The 15362-nt window shown below is 44.7% G+C and overlaps 1 protein-coding gene across 1 annotated transcript; it reads right to left on the bottom strand.

The window, feature by feature from the left end:
• Positions 1 to 194: 194 nt before the first annotated feature.
• Positions 195 to 6156, bottom strand: mmadhca (metabolism of cobalamin associated Da). The gene is made up of 8 exons (XM_080519546.1): positions 6082 to 6156; positions 5583 to 5643; positions 5088 to 5226; positions 4775 to 4992; positions 3481 to 3586; positions 3294 to 3391; positions 3126 to 3212; positions 195 to 993 (listed from the first exon to the last, which is right to left on the bottom strand). The coding sequence occupies exons 1-8, from the start codon at positions 6126 to 6128 to the stop codon at positions 775 to 777; spliced, it is 975 nt and encodes a 324-aa protein (XP_080375672.1). The 5' UTR covers positions 6129 to 6156; the 3' UTR covers positions 195 to 774.
• Between the last annotated feature and the right edge of the window lie 9206 nt (positions 6157 to 15362).

The following is a 15362-nucleotide window of genomic DNA, read 5'->3' as shown; positions in this document are numbered from 1 at the left end:
CTAGTTGCATTTTAGTCACATTCTAGTTCCACAAACAGCCCAACATCATCTCGAGTGGGTTAAATTGGTCAAATAAGTGCTATAATAACCTTTCATTTCAAACTTAAAAAGTTTTTCTTTGAGAGTATACTGAATTAAAATGTCAACAAAACAGACAATCATGACCAAAAACCACTAAAATTTCAACATAAAGCCAAGTTTAATGATGCAAAATACAGTGAAATATCCAAAAACCTTCAGCATAGAGGCCGTTTTTACAAAAAGACCCTTTAAAATCTATGCTTTCTTCGAAATATTTTGCAAATAGCTTGTTTGGTTTGACCAGATTGGAGCTGGTTATGGCCCAGGCGCCGTATGTTTGATTCATTTGATCTGCTGCCACCTTCAGGAGATCCAGTGTCACTGCAGGCTGACATTAAAAACGTCATTTGATTTCTGCTCCAAAAGAACATGATCTTTTTTTTTTTTTTTTTCCCCCAGTCTGTGGCAGACTACAGAATAAAAACACACACTCTCTCTCTCTCTCTCTCTCTCTCACACACACACACACACACACACACAAAATACTGTACATGTTGGTTAGAGACGTGCCGGACCACGAGCCAGCAGAGCACATGTGAAAGGTCCATTTCATAAATACACACATCTCCGCGGATGTAAGTGCACTATATTTGAGGTAGGCTTTGCACAACGGACCTGCACGCCTCGATGTGTTTAAAAAAAAAAACAAACCTACTTCTCAAACCATAAATAGAAGCGCGTCGGGTCCGTCGCCTACTCCTCGTCGCCGCGCGCCTTCGACAGTCCTTGTAGCCGGGCCACGGCGGCGCTGTGGGGCGGCGCGTTGGTGAAGACGGTCCCCACGAACCGGGGCGTCCCCTTCGGGACGTGGCGGATCACGGTGCAGGAGCCCGACGCCTCGATGTGGAAGCCCGGGTCCTGCAGCGGCTCGTCCGTCCTCAGGGACATGTGGCTGGACCGAGACGCGAAAAACTGCGGCGACAAACGACCAATCGTGAATCACCCCCCCCGCCACAAACTGGATTTTGGACCATTAAAAATGGCTGTGCGTCGACACGGCGGTCATTTAAAGTCCAAATTGCTTGCTCACGTGGATATGTTGGGCTTTTCTATATTCTCTATAAAAGCACATTGGAATGACTGTAATGTATTTAAAAATGGCTTTTTAAAAAATTTAAAATAAATAAATAAATAAAATAAAAATAAAAAAATTATATAAAAAAATAATAAAACAAATAAAAATAAATAAATAAATAAAAATAAAAAAAGGAATATGATCTCAGGCGGTTACTGATCTGTGACATTGCATTAAAAAGTTTAACTTAAAAAAAAAAAAAAAGGCCAAATTGTTTGCTTTCGCGATAATAAAGACATTTTCATCAGGTACACTCTTAAAGGGTAACTGAAATGTTTTTCAGATTTCATCTTTAGAAAGAAGAATAAATATGCTTTCGAAAGGTATATAACATTCCCAGATAAAAGTCCGAATTCCGACCCTTTTAATTGACTTTACATGATGCAGCAGACGACGGTATATTTGCGGGCCATAAATGTGAGCCGCCTGAGCTAGACCGGATATGACGTACGAGGGGTTATATGTCCCAGCCAAAACAACATCAGCTGATTGAAGAATGGAGGGGTTTGGCGATACAGAAGCACCTAGGAGCGATGTTAGCGAAGATTTAAGTGACGTATCGTTGGTTTTGGACGAAGATGAAGGAGAGGAATCATCGGAGGAAGAATTAGAAGAAAATCAAGGCGTTCAACCATACATGTTTGAGCCGTGAGTACATATTGTGTGTGACCGGGTATTTACCCGTGAGTACATATTGTGCGTGACCGGGTATTTACCCGTGTGCACATATTGTGCGTGACCGGGTATTTACCCGTGTGCACATATTGTGCGTGACCGGGTATTTACCCGTGTGCACATATTGTGCGTGACCGGGTATTTACCCGTGTGCACATATTGTGCGTGACCGGGTATTTACCCGTGTGCACATATTGTGCGTGACCGGGTATTTACCCGTGAGCACATATTGTGCGTGACCGGGTATTTACCCTTGTGTCAGAGTGGGTGTTTTGCAAAGTTTATTGGTCTATTTGTCTTAAGTTTTAGCAGGTTTTAAAAAGACTTACTGAAGGTTGGGTTTAAAAATCCGTTAAAAAGCCGTTTAAAAATGGTGGGGACAGAACCAGGTTTCAGGATACGTTTCCTCTTCACATCAAAACCAAGTGACTCTTGGATTGCGGGTGCTGTTTCGTAACAGTCATCTATGAAATGTTGACTGCAGAGATAGGAGGCCTCTGTTGGTGTCCAGTTGGAGCGAGTGCGCTGCACTTGTTTTGTCCATAATCTCCTCAAAGTTTCATCTTTTGGGAATTTATGGACACTTACAGACGGACTGGGCATTTGGGAACACCCAGCCGCAACACAACGCTTAGGCATGACTCTAAAAAAACTGCTAAATAACGCGATAATGCAGAGCACATGTAAACAAGACACTACGATCAGCTGTTGTGGGCGGAAGTAAATAACTCCTCATACGTCACAGCGCAAAACTACGGCAAGTTGGGAAAACTAGGTCAGATTCACAGGGCGGGAGATTTAAAGGCATTTTTAGACGTTCGGCGCTCAAGAGCAAGATAGTGGTGTGATTGTCATTGGTGTGTCATATATCATTCGAAAGGGGGAAAAATAATGCTAAATACTGGTGTATTTTAATAGAATTATTTCAGGGACCCTTTAAGTTTATTTTGGAAATCTTTTACTGGTCCAACATGAAATCAGGCCGAACTGCAATGTCTTTGGCATCGCAAATATAAGACTTAGACACTAAATTTGATTATTTAAAACTCGTGAAAGCATCCGTCTGTGCAGCAAGTATGTTTTGCTGGATACAATTTGAGAAAATACCGTAAAATTAAGGACTATATAATAGTTGAAGCGCCAAATTATTTGCCATGTGTAATGTGCCTGCCTCTAGTGGACACGTCGGGAATAACATTTGTAATGTTTTTAACACTTTTCATTAAATGTCGTGTTCATTCAAATCGAATTGACTCCATTTAAAAAAAGGAAAAAAAAGAAAGTCAAAACTTACAGCTGCTCCCGTCGCCGGGTCGATGAAGTCCGCCCAGTAACCGGCCGTCCACAGAGCGAAACACATCTCCTTGGCGCCGCTGACAAACTGCACGTTGGGAGGAAGCAGCGGTCAGTAGCTGTGTGGAGCTGGACGACTGACCAGGGTGAAGTACAAGCAGGGACCGACTTTCTGGAGCAGCTGCTTCGTCTCCTCCTGCCGACTCTGAGTGACCGTCACCACGGTGATGGAGGAGGTCGGCGCCGACGGGAACAGCTCCTCCAGATCTGACGCCAGACGCACACTTGATTAAAAAAAAACAAAAAAAACCCGACGCATACGGTTTCTTTCGAAGATGCGAGAGGCTGGAACTCACCTTTCTTCAGCAGCTCGGGACAAGAGGTGACGGAACAATCTGCGTCCGTCTGGCTGAAGTACTGCTCCGCTTTGTGGACCCGGGTGGAAATGGGACCCAGTTTCCCCTGGCGACGCAAACAGAGGAGGGGGGGGGTTACTTCAGGGAAATGTGGGATTTTTACACTTTCACGCAAGAAAACGAAACCAAAACACTCAAATGATAGAACTAGAAATGAGATCGATCTCCTCCAAGCGACAAAAGAACCAGATGTTTCCAGTTCCTACTAGGACGGGGGGGTCAAACACCATTTTAGTTCATTATAAAATGACAAAAAATACCAAACAGACTTAATATCACTGCAAAAAGACAAAAAATGACAATAGAGACTTAATATCATTCTAAAAAGATGAAAAACAACAACGAGACTTGATATCAGTCCATTAAGACAAAAAATTACAATAGACTTAATATCACTCTAAAAAGACACAAAACAACAATAAAGAGACTTGAAGTCACTCCAAGTTTAAAAAACGACAATAAACAAGACTTAATATCAGTCCAAAAAGACAAAAAACAACAATAAAGAGACTTGATATCCGTCCAAAATATAAAAGACAATAGAGTCTTAATATCACTCTAAAAAGATGAAAAACAACAATAAAAAAGACTTGATATCACTCCAAGTTTAAAAAACGACAATAAAAAGACTTGATATCAGTCCAAAAAGAAAAAAATGACAATAGAGACTTAATATCACTATAAAAAGACAAAACAACAATAAAAAGACTTGATATCAGTCCACAATGTCAAAAAACGACAATAAACGACTTACTATCAGTCTAAAAAGACAAAAAATGACAATAGAGACTTAATATCACTCTAAAAAGACAAAAAACAACAATAAAAAGACTTGATATCACTCCAAGTTTAAAAAACGATAATAAACAAGACTTGATATCAGTCCCAAAAGACAAGAGACTTAATATCACTCTAAAAAGATGAAAAACAACAATAAAAAGACTTGATATCAGTCCACAATGTCAAAAATCAACAATAAACGAGACTTATCAGTCCAAATAGACAAAAAAATGGCAATTAAGAGACTTAATATCACCTTAAAATGTCAAAAACCTACAAAACACTTAATATCAGTCCAAAATGACAAAAACTACCAACAAAGAGTGAGAAGAATCACTCCTGAGAAACTAAAAAACAAATAAACACTAAACAACAGTGAGAGGACCAAGTGGCAGGTCGTGCTCCGGCAAGGACACAAGGACGCAAGGACGCATTTCAAGTGGACTCGTCCCACCTGGAACTCGTTGACGAACTGCGTCAGGACGAACTGGTGTCTCTCGGCGCCGCTCGGCGCCGCCAGCACGTCGGGCACCGTCCTGTGGACCGGCGCCCTCGTCCGCTCCTCCACGCCCTCCAGGTGGCAGTCGAAGCCCACGTTGCCCGGCAGCTGGAAGCGGCGGTCCTGCGGTCCGAACGGGCCCATGCTCGCGTCCGGCCACACGGTGCGAGGACCTGGAGGGACACAGGGGGGGGGGGGGGGGGGGGGGGAGACGGTCATCGCACCGTCGATGCGCCGGGGGTGGGGTGGGGTGGAACGACAACCTCACCTGAGTCTGCGTGCGACACGGACACGTACGGCTCGTCTGAACTCGCGGCGGAGAAGGTTCTGGTTCTCCCGACCCGGAGACAAGCGAGAGTTTGTCCAGCGGCCGAACCGAGGACCAACCGGCCTCGACCGCACAGCACCTACCGGGAGAGAGTTATGACCTCCATGAAATCTTCCTGTACCTGTTGGTTCAAATCAACTGTGGCACATAAAGTAGAGCTACTATATATTCTACTATTAACTTGTTCCAGACATGTAAAAACACGTCTATAAATATATAAAAACAACATGTACACACAGTTCATCAGAAATAAACACACGCATATCGAAATTCAAAATGTTTGAGAAAAGTAAAATATCAACTTCTAATGGAAACTTCATTGCATTAATATTAAGTGAAACCATAAACAGAAGTTGTACTACATTGAAGGAACAGACAGCTTGAATCGTGCAAACTTTCATTAGAGTTTTAGTGAGATGCAGTGATGTCACTCACAGTGCCGGACATGGTCTCCTTCCTCTTTAACAGTTCCTTCTTCTTCCTCGATAGTTGTAATCTGATCAACGACAAATACATATTAGGGAAAAAGTCGGAAGTTAAAGCAGCATTACATGCAATTAGCCTAGCTGCAACACAGAGGTTAAGCGTGATGCAACAGCAACGTGGTTTACTGTTTGACTCTAAAAGTGCCGAAACTCGTGTGTGTGGTTCGTTTCACCGCCAGGAATATTTGCGAGAACTTGCTTTGAATTGAATTGAATTAAACAGATATTATATACACAAAAGCTAACGCTAGCTGCTAACGTTAGCCGGGTCAGCTGATTTCGCACTTTCCCCTTCTCACATCTTTTTTAAAACACCTTCCGCTTTGACATCAACTCAAACAGAACAACGGAAACAAAGAGCTGAAAAGCCTCTACTATCGTCTCTAGAAAACAAGCAGGATTAGACTTATTAAAGGGACAAGAAGAGGAAAAGTACACGTTGTTCTTACCTAATCAAACACAAACAGCGGCGGGAGCCGATGAGGGACAAACTCATCTGCTTCGCGTTTTTTTTCACAACATGTTTCGACAGCACCTCTTCTGGAAAGTAGGAGTATTGCAGGTTTTAAGATAATTTGCCACCAAGTTTTGATTGGAAAAAGTAATTAATCAGGTGAGAAAGTAAGTATACATTCAAATATATGTTAAGTTATAAGGATATTTTTTTAAGGGAAAAAAATTATACATTTAGTAAATACGTCCATAATATGTCTTAGACATGGGTGAAACATTAAACGTAATTGTAATTCAAAATGTAACCACAAGGTGGTAGCAGATGATCAGTTAACACAGTCACGGGTTCTTTAAAACATGATCCTACATTATAACGTGAACTTCTGAAAGTTTCTTTACAGTTTCTCAGGATTTGTTGCCTTTGTCTTCATTAATTGAATGAGCTCTATGATGCTTTCTTGCACAATCATATCAATTTACCTGATGAGAAATATGAAGACATAACTATTATGCAAGCATATATGATACAAGATATTACACCTGTTATATATTCACTTCCCAGGTTAGTTCTATTAAGGATGAAAGAATCCTGCACTGTTCCGAATCCTCCTTCTCGGGACCGATGGGAGTTTGAAGACTGGAATAATGTTTTTTTTTTCTTTTAAAAATCACGAGTGTAATTTGCTGTCAGATGTAGCGACAGGACAAGGGCACATCGTTTTTGCTGGCGTGGACTCGTCCCGTTAGTCAACTTGGACAGGCTGATTGACACTTTCTTTGAGCTGCCAGGATGTGCAGAGGAAGGGGGGTGGGGGGGTATTACCCTGGGACCAGCATGCATCACTCCTGTGTGTGTGTGTGTGTTGGGGATGAGGCATGTGGAACTGTGCAGAACTTGGCTGTCAGTGAGTCTCCCACTGGATCATTTGGAACAGCATCCAACCTAGATGATGGGCCTGTGGGATGTTGACACGCACACACACACAAACACACACACGCACACACACAGACACGCACACACACGCACGCACACGCACGTTATATGCAGGTGAGGATTATTAAATGTAAATCATAATGAGATGATATTGAGATAAAGCTGCAGCTCTCTTCTCAGACTCACCCCTCAGTTGCTTCCAAAGTCAATTAATGAAACAGAAAAACACCTGTCACCATTTCCAAAAGCCAAAGTGGGATTGCTCGTGTTGGAGTACAGAGGCATCTATTGATGGGAAATGTAGAAATACTCAGTTAAAGATGCAAAATGTATTGCAAAGTGACAAAAAGAGATGCGATAAATCAAAAAATAGATAACAAGCAAATACAGAGATACAAAATAACTTCAAAGGGGAATAAATTCAACAGAAAGACACAAATTACTCCAAAAAAGACAGGAAATTAATACAAGGCATAAAATATGACAATTATACACCTAAAAATGAAACAATATCACGCCAAAAGACAATATAAACTGAAAATTACATGAAAAATGACATTAACTGACCTCAAAGAGAAACAATAGGTTTCCAAGGATAAGAAAACGACTTTAAACAAATTAAAGCAGACAGACAACCATTAAAATATAAAATCCCATAAAAAGGCACAATAAATGAAAATAAAATACTCAAAGTTACTCATTCATACCTCAAAATGGTGCAAAATGTTGAAAACCGTAAAACAAAAATGGCATAAAGAGGTTTGAAACAACCACAAAATGACGGGAAAGAAAAGCAGGGTGAGGTAAAAGTAACGAAAATGGGTGATGAAAGTCGATGTGCTCCAGTGTGTGTGTGTGTGTGTGTGTGTGTGTGTGTGTGTGTTCCGGTCAAGGCCTCTTGGTGATTTGCTGTGTTGTCAGGCCTCCCAGGATCCCGCCTGGAATCAGCACTTTCCCTTTCGCCATTTCATCCTCTGTCAGAATAATAATAAAAAATAAAAAAAACGTATTCCCACGTCTTGCATGGGGAGCCGCCCCGCCTGCGTCAGCACACCGCTAACTGCAGAGCGGCGGCCATTAAAGCCGGGCCTCCATTTTCCCACCGCATCCTGCCTGTTGTGCATTTTCCAAAGCGACTCCCCGTCATGGACTCACACTCGCAAGTAGAGCTTCAGGATCTAGTTTAAGCCGCGGGATTTTATTTAATTTATAGTTTATCATTTTTAAGCGGTCCGGAAATGTGCATTTTAGCTTTGGCAGGAATGTAGAAAGTGATGTAGTGAACATCTTGGGCCACTAGTGGGAGCTGTTGGCTTGCTTTTGCAATAAAATAGGGAGAATTGGAGAGTCTGGAACCGAGAAGAACTAAAGTCACGACAATGAAATGAAGCTAAACAGTATCAATTAGCTTTTAAGTGGTTTAATGTTTTAGCGTAAGTGGCGACAAGTTTTGTCCTTTTTTCCCTCTGAATATGAGCAAATTTGACACGGAAAATGTGGCTTTTTTCCAAAAAAGTTCCACCTTGGGAGCAGTTTTCCAGAAGTTCAACTTTCTCCCGTTTCCATTGAGGCAGCTTGAAAAAAGGTCAGTTTTCTCCCCGTTTCCACGGAGACAGACAGAATATTTTCTAAAAGTTCTCTTTTCTCAAGTTTCCGAGAAAGTCAGCTTTCTCCCATTTCAATTGAGACGGATGGACCACTTCCAAAAAGGTTCCGTTTCCTCCAGTTTCCATTGAGACAGAACATTTTCAAAAAGTTCCGTTTTCTCCTGTTTCCATGGAGACATTTTCAAACAAGTTGCGTTCTACAGGGGCTCAGAGGGCTGATGTTGTGCAAACCAAAACACAATGAAAGTTTTCCATTTCCACTTCAAATCATGGAGGCCACAGGGAGCTTCCCACCCCCCCTCCCCTCCCCCTCCCCCTCCCCCCCCTCCATACACAGATTCTTCCTGATTGGTTACCATTCAAGCAGGAGACAATTATCTCCGCCGCCCTCATCTTTATTCCAGAGAGCTCAATGGTTTGCGACTTCTCCGTCAAGGGCATCAAGTGTCTCTGTTGTCACTGCGTTGTTCCTATCTGCATCTCGCTGGGGGGGGGGGGGGGGGGGGGGGGGGGGGGGGGGGGTTGGGTGGGGGTTGGGTTTTATAAAATGAAGTGACTATATAGGGTCTAACACCAATTAACTGCTCCCTCCCGATGCGGTTGATCTTTTAAACATTAACCTGTGTTTTCCTGCTCCCCTCATCGACGTGATGCTGCGAACGCAGCAATGCAAAATGCATGAGCATACATAATCATAAGAATGTGGCGCTCAGACGCGGCTCATTAGCGGCGGCGGAGAAGCTTCACTGACAACGCTCCGAGTAAAAGCTCAAGGAAAGCACTATATGCAGGGATTACAGATAGTCAGAGCATCAGATCACCCGGATATCCCGAGACCCCCCCCCCCAGTGGCCATAATGATTACTGCAGCGGGAATTGTTTGAAAATGCCATGTCGCCATGTAAACGCAAAGCTTTTCTGGAACGAATTTGTAAAAAAAAAAAAAAAAAAAAAAAAAGCAACGCGCCTTCAGGCGCTCGTGTGTGAATGTCATGCGAGATTCCAGCCAAGATAATTACGTAATCGAGTCGTATCAACCCTTTACATTCTGACTGAAGGTCATATGCTCCTACCACGCCGTGACAATGAAGGGGAACGGCGAAGCAATTATCTTCAGCGTTGGGATGAAACAAACCCACCATCATTGTTTTGTAGAAGAAGAAAAAAAGTCTAATTAATTCAGATATCGCCCCTTACTACGACCATACATGGACACAACTAATGAGAGACGGTGTTAAAGGGTCTTTATTGTTTCTATGACAATGCCGAGCCTCTGGGCTTCATGTTGATAAGGGTTCAGCGAGCTCGCTAAAAGGTGAGGATGACCTTTTACTACCCACGTCTGTGAAGCAGCCAGTTACTGGAGCTGATCCGGAGGGGGGTTTCGAGAAACCTACACCGACTGAGGTGACAGGACGGGGTTAAAAAAAAGAAAAAAAAAAAAAAAAAAGAAGAAGAATATTACTGTAGGTGCTCACACCTGATTCTCATTTGTCCAAGTCTGGTCCAAAACCGCTGTGAGCACTGTCAGTGCTGTCAGTGCTGCTGAACTGTGCAATTAGGCCTTTTTCCCCAGTTGTGAGCCTCGGGGCTGCATTCACTAATGAGGTGTGTGTGTGTGTGTGTGTGTGTGTGTGTGTGTGTGTGTGTGTGTGTGTGTGTGTGTGTGTGTGTGTGTGTGTGTGTGTGTGTGTGTGTGTGTGTGTGTTGCACACTCAGCGCATGAAATGATGTATATGTATGGAGGGCCTTGGGTGTGCAGCTGCAGCACCAACTGATGCTCGACTGGTTGACTGGAGGTAATTTGAGGTGTGTGCTGGTTCCTCCTGCTACCCCCCTCCACCCCTCCAACCCCCCCCTCGCTCACTTTCACTTTGTTCGCCCTACCTGGGAACGGCTCCTCCGTGCTGAAAACCCGCCATTAAAATTCAGGTGAGCAGTAATTACGAGGAATATAATTACTACACAGTTTGCATACGAGAACACGCGGCGCCTGATCATTTAGACCCTTTTTTTTTTTTTTTTACATATCTTTATGTATTGTGAAGACAAGTCTGGCATGCCTGATATTCACGTCACCATTCACCCTTGAGTCAAAGCTATTAAAAAAACAACAACAATCACACAGCACACAGAGACTTGGAGGATCAGCTTTTACCACATGGAGTGGGTGGAGAAAAAAATGTATCAAAGAAACTGATTAAAAGGTCCAACTTTGACATATTTTTCACTTAATGAGACAATAATGGAAAGTAAGTCCTAAAGTCTACATCGTTGGACAGATTTTCGCGAGTGCAAGATCATGGTGACCCGGAACTCTGGCCTCGGTTCCTTAACCGGTTCACGGTTGAGTCAGCCTGAATATTTTGGGCAAACTTGAACAGATTATTGAAGGACGTTCTGGAATAATCCATACAGGTGACAAAAGGAACAAATGTGAGATCAACGGGATGTTGCTCCCATCCATCTAACCATCCGTCTTCTGTCCCGCTTAATTCACAAAGGGTCACGGTGTTGCGACGTTGAGGTAAACCCCCACCAATCAAGACCTCCAGAGGGTTCTAGATGTCCTCTTAATCCACGTGGGCTCACGATGTTCTAACGTCCATCAATCTCTCATCCACCAAGACCTCCAAAGGGTTCTAGACCTCTTCATATCTGCCTAATTTCTATGGGGTCACGACCTTCTGACAGAGCAAATCTTTGACAAATCAAGACCTTCAGATAGTTTGAGTCGTCTTTTGTTCCGGCTTCATCCACATGGGGTCATAATGTTCTAAAGTCTAGCCAATCCCTCACCAACCAAAGGTTCCAGATTGTTCTAGATGTCTTCATTCCGGCTCAATCCGCATAGGGTCACGATGCTCAGCTGCCTCGCCAATCCGTCACCAAACCAAGACCTCCAGAGGGTTCTAGACCCAGAGTAGAACTCAAAAAGGGACATCCTGATGATTTCGTAGATGAGCAGTGACCCGTACGATCTGTACGGCGACCGTCTTACTCTTGTCTGAAACCGAATCCCTCAACGAGAGGAGACAATCATCTGCAAAAAGTAGGGACACCACAGTGTCGACATGCTTTAACATCCACCGTGAAGAAAGTCTGAAGGCCTTCCTGAGACAGCCGCTCTACGAAAATGAGACACAAAGCCTCCGACCTGCAGCCATAAGAGTCAAGAGTCATGGGCTGCTGTGAACACTCCCACTGTAAAATCAACACTGCTGAGACTCGACACACATCATCTTCCTGTATCTCTGCCTCGTGGCGCCGCGACACTCCGACATTACCCACTGACCTTTATCCCGCCCAATCAAACCTGCGGGAAACGTTTGCGTAACTTAACCGACAGTCACCACGGACGCGGCGTCAGCAGAAGTACGTGCGACTGGTTCTTCCCAGCGACCGGAAGGCAAAGGAGAGGGTGAAATTTCTGAAGGCATGTAAAACCTTGCCACTGTCTCGCTGCACTGTCTGTTTGGATTACAGTGGCAGCATGTGCAGCTGAAAGAGGGTAAAAATATCCCGCCGCTGTCACGTCTGATGTACAGAACACGGAGGGGGGAAAAAAAGAGACAACTTCAGCTCGGCGAAGGGGCGTGCGAGTACTAGCTTATGTTCAGCTGTCTATGCATTTCCTGCTCTTGGAAGCGTGAATTTAATCCACAATTTGACAGTTAAAGAGCAGAGGAACTACGGTTTCAGCTGCAGCAGCGCAGCTCTGGATTAAAAAGCTGGCACAGGCCACTTCACCCAAAGTATTTCTCATATTCTTTGTCCGATCGGGGGAAAAAGGGGGACGGAAACAACTTGCTAAATGTGTGGTACGATCCAGTTTCCCCAAACACCTCCGGGTGTTTCCCCAAACACCATAGCCTCTTGATGCCCCCGCTAAACCTGCGCTTTCAGTTTCCATTGGAAACGGCAGAAGATCATGGTGCTTGTCAGATGTCGGAGGGTGGCGGGCTCGGCCCGAGAGGCGCCGATCCCCTGAGTCTAACGGGGTGTGATAGAGGCGGAGGGATTTCACGCTCGGCGCCCAAAGGTAAAGCGCCCGCCGAGCGAACCGATAGAGAAATCCTCAAGACAATACGATTGCGCGGATTCGACAGGGCTTCCCGGTGCAACACATAGACGGCGCCGAGGCTTAACGTGTGTCGATGTGTTCATGCCAGCCGTGTCGTCGGCTTCGTCACGCGCTCACGATCACCTACACAAACCTCACGGGGCTTTAAGGACAACGGCGATCCCACACAATCCATAGGAGGGGGATGTCAGAGTTCCAACAAAGAGCCACTTTTCATCAATTATTCCCCGCGTGGAAATAGTCCCGCAGGCCACTCTGCTGGCTGCATGTGATATATCTGTGACACACATTTACTGGCGCATCAAAACAATTAAAAAGCGCCGCTCGCCTCTGGAGGCGGTGGGGGGGGATAACGATAGCAGACAACTGGAGGTGTTCCAGAGAGCTGCGCTCCTCCGGGCCGCGTTAAGTCTTGGGTTACGATACCACACTGGGGGGACGGGGCACCTTTCGGTCTCAAAGATCAAAGGGCTGCGAGGAGCGAACAGTTTGCCGTTCCAGGTCAGATAACAAGGGTACGACACACGAGACTTCATATTACCAGAATTAAATGCCTCCTAATTAAATAGGCCGCGGTTTTTGTGGGTTGCATTTCTCGGTACGCCTTCATCCTCCAGGGTTTCCTCCATGTTCTCCTGTCTCAATCGAAAACCTTTCAATTAAATGTTAATATATCGTTTTACATGCTACCACATTGTACCGTAACCACATCATAATCGTATCATGGCGCATGCCGGGTCTCCAAGAATCTGTTGCCAGTTTCACCAGTAAGACCATAAAAGGAAATCTCCTGTTGAGAAGCAGGAAAAACCTGAAGGATTCCTCACTTCCTCTTAATATCTTGCAAATTGCATGAAAGGAAAAATGTGGGGAAAGGTGGCGAACCACGTGACATCCTGCGCCCGAACATAAACATATCATTAGGAATAATCACTTGGCGGCGTTTTTCCAGGTGTGTGTGAGGTACGGCCAGACAAGGTGAGAGCGCTGACCTCTCTGAATCAGACCAGGGGGTGGGTAGAGGGGTGTGGGGGGGGGTGGGGGTGGGGGTGGGGGTTGACCTCATTGACTAGATCTGGTCACGTTACCGTCAGTGGGCCCAAAGCCGTGAGGTGTGACAGGTGGTGGTGGTGGTAGAAAGGGGGGGGCGGTGTGTTAAAATCATTGTTTCCCCAATCTGTAGTCTGACACCCCCCCTCGGGGGGCCCCCAGAGAGATTACCACATGGCCACATTAGATATGCACGCGTCAGAAAAACACCCCAGAATAAGATTGGGGGGGGGGTTCTGGAATTTGTGAACGCAGGTTTAAAGGCTTTTAATTAATTTAATTTCAAATCCACCCAAAAAGGCCAATATACTTTGGTAGAGCTCCTCACCCTTTTGATCTCAACCAGCAGGGTTTCCTTGTCCGAAATGTTTTTTAATTTAATGAAAGTGCATCGACTCATCCCCACCCCACCCCACCTCTCGCATTTGCGTTGAGGCCACATTCGACCAAACGCACAGAGATATCATGCCGGGGCTGCTCCTCTGCTCTTCTGGCTTCCTCATGAATATGAAAGGAGACGCGGAGTATCTTTTCTGGCATCGATCCGCCGCACCATTTCAAAAGGTCAAAAAATAATCCATCTTGCACCGGGGGCCGCGCCGAGACAGGCTAAATGAATCAGAAACCCGGTATCTGTGTGGCGGGACAGACGTTATTTTACCCCCCCCGTTTTCAAATCGGAGAGAGAGTAGAGATTAATTAACCAGCAGAGCACTAAATCTGGACAGGAGCGTTAAATAAAGCTAGAAAACAACCCGTCTTCAACGCCTCCCTCTGGATTAAAGCCATCGATTCGCCGAGTGCACCTTCAGGTCAAAAATTGGCGGTTTGCCCAATCGATCGCCACCTCAGCGCCGTCTATCTGCCGATCAATAGGCCTATACCTGTTTTAATCTTTCCACCGCTTCCTACCAGCCGCAACTCCCAACTTTCCGAGTCGGGATCTCGCGGGGAACTCGTTCGGAGTCGATACTCTCGAGAGGTCGTTCGTAATCTCCTTCCTGTTTTGGGGCCCGGGAAATGGGGAGATCTCGTCCAGATCGAAGAGTCGAAACGAACCGGACGATTCAAGATCACGAGGAAAGTCGAGGAGCAAAAGACAAACAGACGGAGCATAACTCAACGGGTCTGCAAGTGAAAATTGAAAAGAAACGACCAAACTACAGGAAAATGTGTCGAAATACTAATTACTGCAGCCAAGAGGTAGCAGCATTTCAAAAAGTTGTATTCTACTCAAGTTGCATGGAGACTGTCGAGGAACGCTTTTCCACTTGGACAATTGTTTTTCAAAAAGTCAACCCCCCCCCCCAGAACATAGAATGTTCGGCAAGTTGTGTTTTTCACCCGTTTAAATAGAGATGGAGTGCTTTCAAAAAGTTGCGGTTTCCCCCAATTCCCATAGAGACAGAGGGTTTTCATAAAGTTGAATTCCACCCCGCTCCCCCGTTTCCATGGAGATGTTTAAAAAAAAGGTTTTTTTAATAAAGTTGCGTTTTCCACTTCTCCAAGTCCCATAGAGACAGAGGGTTCTCAAAAAGTTGTATGTTACGTCGCTTTTATGGCGACGGAATCAAAATGTCTTGAAAAATATCGTTCAGATTG

This window comes from Blennius ocellaris, assembly GCF_963422515.1.
Source record: "Blennius ocellaris genome assembly, chromosome: 24".
Lineage (NCBI taxonomy): Eukaryota > Metazoa > Chordata > Actinopteri > Blenniiformes > Blenniidae > Blennius > Blennius ocellaris.
The sequence above is the reverse complement of the archived record's forward strand: the minus strand, read 5'-3'. Positions and strand labels throughout refer to the sequence as shown.